This window comes from Tachysurus vachellii, chromosome 26 (genome assembly GCF_030014155.1).
Source record: "Tachysurus vachellii isolate PV-2020 chromosome 26, HZAU_Pvac_v1, whole genome shotgun sequence".
In the NCBI taxonomy this organism is placed as follows: domain Eukaryota; kingdom Metazoa; phylum Chordata; class Actinopteri; order Siluriformes; family Bagridae; genus Tachysurus; species Tachysurus vachellii.
The window spans coordinates 2,285,537-2,293,534 of NC_083485.1; the positions used below are offsets into that span (position 1 = coordinate 2,285,537).

General features: G+C 44.1%; 1 protein-coding gene across 3 annotated transcripts in view; it reads right to left on the reverse strand.

Annotated features, from left to right (window-relative positions):
* Positions 1–7,791, reverse strand: part of ltbp3 (latent transforming growth factor beta binding protein 3) — a 36,940-nt gene extending 29,149 nt beyond the window's left edge. For all 3 annotated transcript variants that reach the window (XM_060863373.1, XM_060863374.1, XM_060863372.1), the window contains exon 1: positions 7,294–7,791. In XM_060863373.1, the coding sequence (XP_060719356.1) occupies positions 7,294–7,537 (244 nt within the window). In that variant the 5' untranslated portion in view covers positions 7,538–7,791. The remainder of the gene's footprint in view (positions 1–7,293) is intronic.
* Between the last annotated feature and the right edge of the window lie 207 nt (positions 7,792–7,998).

Sequence of the window (7,998 nt, forward strand, 5' to 3'; positions counted from 1 at the left end):
TACCGCGGCCTGGCCCAGGGTGTGAGGTTATTATCAGTACAGCAGGATTAGACTGTGAGGTCATCATTATTGGGGCACACCAAGGTTTGTGACGCCATCGTGATCGACATAGGTCACGTTGTGTGGTCATTGTGATCGTGAGCGCCATCAGGGACTGTGAGGTCTTCATTAGTGAAGCAAGGTTGAGACGGTGATGTCATCGCTAGTGGCATACGATCGGGGTCATGATGTCATCGTTATTTCTTCTGTTACTGCTTTTTTCTGGATAACATGCTCCATAATGAGTAAGCGGAAAATATGATGTAAGTTTGAAGAATTGAAGAAACAGTTCTGATGAGGAACTGGAGGAGAAATCCATCAATGCTTGACACTGAATAACGACTTGCTGGTTGATCCTGAAAGGATTGGGTCATTAAATGATAAAGCGAACGCTGCATCCCACTGTGCATCAAAATCCCAGTAATATTCTTAAATATTTCAGTATTTAATGCACTAAGGCTCCATCCTATTGCTACCAGCCTGCTTATAGAAACCCTTAAAACAGATGTTTTAGCTCATAACGTCTCTTTAAGGGCATGTTATCTCTGGTACTCCATTATATCTATAGTACTCAACCACCGTCAGATCAAATACAAACTTTTTTTGCAGAAATTTGTCATGACTGTTTGCTCCAAGTTAGCATAGCTAATTAAAGTCACAACAGGACAAATGTCATGCTCAACACTCTCTCTCTCTCTCAAGGTAATCTCTTAAAAAAGAAATATCTTTAACCCATCAAAAAAAAAGAAAAAAAAAACTTTAGATGTATCAAAGTTGGCTAACTAAAGCACTAATGTATTAGCGAACAGATCCACAGCATGTAGCTTACTATGACTGTATGAGCTAGCTAGCTAGCAAACCTGATGAAGTCTAGCCAGTTGGTTAGCCTACATTAAGCTTTCTCAAGTAACCTCAATATTATCTTAAATAAAACTAATGTTTTAATGTATTTAATGTTCTAAAGGTTCACATTAGGGGAAGGGGCACGGTGACTTAGTGGTTAGCACGTTTGCCTCACACCACCAGGGTTGGGGGTTCGATTCCCGCCTCCACCTTGTGTGTGTGGAGTTTGCATGTTCTCCCCGTGCCTCGGGGGTTTCCTCCGGGTACTCCGGTTTCCTCCCCCGGTCCAAAGACATGCATGGTAGGTTGATTGGCATCTCTGGAAAATTGTCCGTAGTGTGTGATTGCGTGAGTGAATGAGAGTGTGTGTGTGTGTGCCCTGCGATGGGTTGGCACTCCGTCCAGGGTGTATCCTGCCTTGATGCCCGATGACGCCTGAGATAGGCACAGGCTCCCCGTGACCCGAGGTAGTTCGGATAAGCGGTAGAAAATAAGCGAGAGAGAGTGAGTGAAACTAGACAACTACTTCACTTCAGTTCATTAAAACATGGTTTAGAGCAGCAGTGATGAGGTGTTTTCTTTGGTTTTGTTTTTTGTCCACCTGTTTTCTCTGAGACATATAATTTACCTCAGGATCCAGTTACACAAAAAAGGGGCTTTAAAAACACAACCTATGATCATTAATGACTTCGGAAACTATATTAAACGTGCTTTACAATTTTCTCTGCTCTGCTTTGAATTACGATTTCACGCCATTAGTCTTTAAACTTCACGCTGCTATGTGTGGAAAATGTGCTAGCATCTCGGCTAACTCTGAGGTGAATCCGTGCCTACTGCAGACCTGCCCAGCAGTTTGAAGCTATTTTAACTGCTTATTAAGAAGTTAGCTCAATAAAATGAGATTGAGCTATTACATGAAATAAATAAAAAGTTCAGTGATCAGAATCCAGGCTGAGGCTGAGGCTGATTTTAATCCTTTAGGTCACCTTACGATCCACCTCGTACACAGAAAAGGGTCTTTAAATCACTCCATTAACTCTGTGTTGTTGTTGTTAGTATTTTATTACAGTTACACAGGAGTAGTCCTTAAACACCTTGCTGAGCGAAAAATGTGTTAGCTTGTCGGCTAACCGTGAGGAGAAACTGTTATTTGTGCCTGTTGCAGCGCTGCCTCTGCACTTTCTAATGAAAAGCTGTAAATAACTGGTCTCTTTCAACGCAAGGAAAATTGGCTTCGGTAAGAAAACATTAGAAATGAGGCCATGACCTTTCTGAGTTTCACTAAAACACACATTCTACCTCCAGAATATTTGTTCTGGTCTTGACGCTTTTTGCAGCTTAGGTCAGTGTGTAGGACTGTTGAAAATTTCCAACCTCTTTTTTTTTTTTTTTTTTTTTTTTTTTATCATAGCCAGCCGAAATTTTCCGTGCTGCAGCTGATGGGGCTGTGGTCGGGAGCGCTGCGGAGAAATCCCCTTTGAGGTCAGAATAAATACGGAGCTTCATCCGAGCCAGAGCGATGTGATATCAATAAGCAGAGAGAAAGAGAGACTGTGAAAGACCGAGACAGACTCAAAAACTTAGCTATATACGCTCCAGTGAGTAAACGTAAACGAATAGAAACCACCACTGGTTGTAAAAGACAAGGCTCTGTGTGTGTGTGTGTGTGTGTGTGTGTGTGTGTAGGCTTATTCTCGTAAAGACCTTAAACACAGGCTATCACTACCAGCTGATGACGCAGCAAACCCACGACAGATCATTTGGAGCAAAACACTCGTCTCAAAGAGTCTCTCTCTCTCTCACACACACACACACACACAAACACACACACACACACAGAGCAGTATTTTTGCTGTGGTTTTTCAACACTCAGCCCACGCTGAGCCATGACCTACGGCTTTTTCCATGGGTATTACTAGGGGAGAGAGAAAAAAAAGACAAGATGAAAGAGAAGCGTATGAAACTGGTAGAGAGAGAGAGGAACGAAGGAGTTAAAGGTGGAAGGAGGATGAAAGCTGGAAAAATGAGAGGCAAAAAAAGGATGAAAATATGTGGCGTATGTGTGTGAAAGTGAGGCGAGTGAAAGCGAAAGAGCAGAAGGAGAAGCTGTATTATGGACTGTTTTGTCCGCTCTGGTTACTGATCCCTCACTCGGGGAAAGGAGGAGACAACATGTGAAGGGGACAATTCTCTGACACCTGACTGTATTTACAGGGTACAATCTGGCAATTTTAATCTCCCATTTTAGCCTCCGTTTAGACAAACGTGAAAAATCATATTGGTCACTGGCTGCTAAAATGGTAGCTTCTTGCTTCTCGGTTAAACGGCTCCTCAAAATTTTATCCCAGCTGATATTCTTATTGAGCTGTTGATTTATTTTCTGTAGCAGAAGCTCCTTCTTGTATAATGGAAACAATTGAACTGTTTATTGATTATTTTCACGACACGGAGGGTTTGTTTCCCCATGCATGTCGCTACCGAGCTCTTCAGGAATTCCAGCAGCAGGAGAAGACACCCAGTGTTGACAGATACACATTACTGACGTGGGCTTGGCTATGGGTTAAACCGCAGCTCAGGAAATGTGAAAAAATCATGAGTGTGTCATGGCTGTACCTGCACACTCCGAGGTAGGAAAAACACAATAGAAGGAGTGTGTGTGTGTGTGTGTGTCCTTGCCATGGCCTCACCAAGACCTCGGCAAGGCCTCACCAAACATTCACTTGGCTTGTTCCAGTCCCTGTGTGTGAGCTACAGCTGACCAACCCAAACATCACCCACTTCTGCAGAAACCTCAAGCGACTCATCATCCTGTGCCTGAGGCTGAATCACTAAAAACCTCAGTCCCTGTGTGTGGTTCGATGACGTCTAAAATTCACCATCCATATATTCTCTCTCTTTCTCTCTCTTTCTCTCTCACACAAACACACACACACACTCATGACTATAAGCTGCTAAAGTGAGAGAGGCGTATCAGCTCTGTGCATTGAATGTATTCAGCATGTGAGAAATGACAGCGAGGATTTAAGAGAGCTTTTCTCCTGTTTAGTTACTGTGAGTCAACGTCTAGTAATGGCGGCTGAGCGGCTACAGCAAACTCATCCTCGCTATTCCAGACCCATCCTCACCACTCAAGACACCTCCCTGATATTCCAGACCCATCCTCACTATTCCAGACCCCTCCCTGATATTCCAGAACCATCCCATCATCGCTATTTTAGAACCAGACTTGATATTCCAGACCCATCCTCGCTATTCCAAACTCATCCCTAATAATCCAGACCCCTTCTCACTATTCCACCCCATCCTTGATATTCCAGACCCAACCTTGATATTCCAGACCCATCCTCACTATTCCAGACCAATCCGCGATATTCCAGACCAATCCTCGATATTCCAGACCCATGCCTGATATTACATTCTCAGCCTTGCTATTCCAGACCCAGCCACGAAAGCTGTAAATTATGGAAGCTGTAGCACCCAAAAGAAGAAAACAGTCCTCTTGTGGGTAACGTGGACCTTCTCCAGATATCGAATGATGATGGTTTTTTCAGACCTTAGCAGCATCAAACCCCCCATGAACGGGAAGTTAACCTCTAGCTAACTAGCTATTCCGCTCAATGCGATAAAGTTCTAGCTAAAATTATCCAGTAAACATTCCAGCTAACTTTCCAGCGAACGACCGACCAACATTTCCTAAGCTGTTTTAATTCATTCTAGGTGTTTGGTAGCTTGCCAAAGGACATGTAGATCTAGCAAACAGAACATTCGGTGTAACGTGCTAGCTCGTGTTAGTTTCGGAGTCTTTGCTCTTGACAGAAAGTTTCAAAACTAACATCCTAGCTACACATTTTTACTGGTTTAATTAGCAGGATGATTTTCTTCCTCTGTGTGTGTGTGTGTGTGTGTGTGTGTGTTGGCTTTGGATGTCCATAAATGTAGCTTTCACTAGACCATTAATCAGCTTCTTCTTTTATTTTTGCCACATTGGTTTATTTTGGGCTCTGGTCACATTCAAATATCCTGGTATGTGTGTGTGTGTCTGTGTGTGCGTGTCTGTGTGTGTTTCTGTGTGTGTGTGTGTGTGAGAGAGAGCTAGTATTCCAAAATAACCCTGTGTGAGAGCACAGACCAGATTTCTCCTCACACACACACACACACACACACACAATTGTTTTGTCTCATTTGTCCCAGACATTCTTCGCTTTAAATAACAAATTACCCTCGGATATGTATTAGATTGGACATGAGCTATAAATGAGATATAAACAGAGGAGGATAAAGCACACACACACACATACACACACATTACTCCAGAGTGGAAACTTCTAGAGATGAAGATAAATGTTTAAGGGAATAAACGAGTGCGTCGGCTGTGTGTGTGTGTGTGTGTGTGTGTGTGTGTGTGTGTGTGTGTGTGTGTTAAAGACTATAGACCTTGCTGGGTAGACTCTATGGCACCACACTTCACCACGAGCACAACGAGATACAGAGTCCCGATATGGAGAAAGCATTAAAGACTAAAAGAGCACGAAAGAGAAACGACAGAATTCATTAATCGTTTTCCTGCGTCATTTTTTTATTAGGAAGTCCTGCACCGTTTAGCGTCTCACATCAAAGCTCACACACAGCCAGGGTTTAGGCCTGGGAACAAAATTGTGTCCATCTGTACGCACTCGAAACCCAGGAAACAATTAAACCCGGCACAACTTGATAGAGACGAATCCCAAAAGAACAAATCCCAAACTCCTACAGCGGCCAAGAAGGAAAATAAAAACAACAATCCCAACAAAAAAAATAAAGCATTTTCCCTACAATACATGAAACCAGACCAGATGGGCTTCTACAGGAAGCCTGCGTACGATCGCGCTCGGCTCTTCAGCTAATCCTCATTTATCCGTCCAATTTGAAGTCGGTTTTTATTACTGTCTCAAACATCTCACTTGGACCTCATTCACTCAGATGTGAAACACCTTCTGTGTTTATGTGCTGCTCGTAAAAACTCAGGATTTACAACCCGAGGAAGTTGCAATCACGACTTGGTGTTGGTTTGGGTGTTGTTTTTTTTTTTTGGAAAGCTTTAATTTGATTTTTTTTATCACACAAAGACTAGACTGTCAGAAAAAAAAGCTCAGTCACTGAGAGTGTGTAACAGCGTTAGATATCTTTACACACAAATATTTCTGATGTGTTTTGGCGATTCTGGGGATAATTTGTTGCTTTGTGAAAGTTAGCGGATGTGTCGTTTTTGGTTTTGCTAGCAAAGTTACTGTCGTTTAACAGGAGAAAAAAAAAACGTGTCGTCGGGGTTTCACTGTTAGCAGCTAAAAGATGTCGTAATGAGGAATCAGAAGCAGTGGTAACGTTGGTGTGAATGTCGGAACCCTGCATCCGAGAGCTGCAAAAGGGTCTCGAGCTCGATGCATGACGGTGTTGACGATTAGCGTGAAATTGTAGGTTAGAGGACTAAAGCGCTGCCGCATTCCCATCGCTGCTTTAAATGGAGAGCGAGTGACGGTTTAGTTTCTGTGACAGAAACCGGTGCGCTGATGTTGATGAAGATCCTCTGGCGGTAGACGTAGAATTAAAGACATTTTATTCTACACTCTGGTTACATTACTGTATCAATCATCAAAAAAATCACATGAACACAAAGAATGTTCCAAGTGACGATGAGGTAATTGGGATTATTTTCCGTTTCTAATGTTCATGTTTCACTTACGCCGTCGTCACTGCTGTATTTGTAGATGTATTGGGGATGTGGTAGCCTAGTGGTTAAGGTGTTGGGCTACCGATCGAAAGGTTGTGAGTTCGATTCCTACGTCCACCAAGCTGCCACTGCTGGGCCCCTGAGCAAGGCCCTTAACCCTCAATTGCTCAGTTGTATAAAAATGTAAGTGGCTCTGGATAAGGGCGTCTGCTAAATGCTGTAAATGTAGCTGTGCCATGACTTTGGCATCCTCCTATTGGTGGGTAAAAAAGCAGTGGAAATGTTCTCACAGTTTGCTCAAACTGCCTCGATCCTGCTGCACATCAGTAACCGTTCCAACCCGTCCTGCTGCATCACTGGACTACAGACGGGAAAGGAACCTGGCAGCGTGAACAAATCACGTTATTCGTTATTCTGCACAGAGCGAGCAGGAAGGTTTCTGAGTTCTGACGGTACGGAGGTTCACTCCAAGTGAACATCAGGAGGGTTTGGAGGTTCTGGATCTGCAGGGTGAACATGACACATTGTGCACAGCAGCACATAGGCTACACTTCAACACTTTAACAATACAACCAATTAGCTCCTATTATAATATGTGTGACGTCACAAGTACGCAAAAATTCCTAGATTCTGACGCAGCCTGTAACACATGAATGAGGCGTCAGTGTTAATAGTAAAGACTTGAGAAGGGTTGGAGAACCTACCGACTCTGAAGCCGTGTCCGGTGAGCGTGTCGGCGGCCTGTCCGTTCTCCCCGATCAGAGTCGTGTTGTCTCCCTGTTCACACGTGTCGCGGCACTGGCCGTTGCGCTCGCACGTGCGCTTGCAGATGAGCGGCGCGATGACCACCTTAAAGCGCTCGCGCGTGGACACACGCTCCACGCACGCCGCCGGTCTCCGGAGCGCGAGACAGACGAACAGCAGCAGCGGAAGCGTCACCGGGCGCATGCTGGCATCTCGCGCGCGCGCTCGGCTCGTTTGGACTGGGGACGGGAAAGGAAAAGAAAAAAAAAAACTAAAACGGAAAAATAATAATAATAAAAAGAAATTAAATACACATTGTGTCTCTTCTCCTATAACAGCATTAATTCGGTTAAATGAATAGGAGCGCACGAGACATCCTAAAGTCCAAAAGCTCGTGGTCGAGTTAAACCGAGCTGCACCACGTCTTCCAGCTGTGTGCGCGTGTGTGTGTGTGTGTATGTGTGTGTGTGTGTATGAGTGTGTGTGTGCATCTAAAAAGTTTTGAAGAAACTTAGAAGCAGCAGCAGCAGGAGGAGGAGGAGAAGAAGAGGAGGAGGAGAGGAGGAGCGAGACCAATCCGGTGCAGGCGGTTCTGGCTCGAGGCAACAGCATAGTGATGTGCGTAATGATTCATTAGTTTTTGGTGAGTCGACTCGTATAGTTCA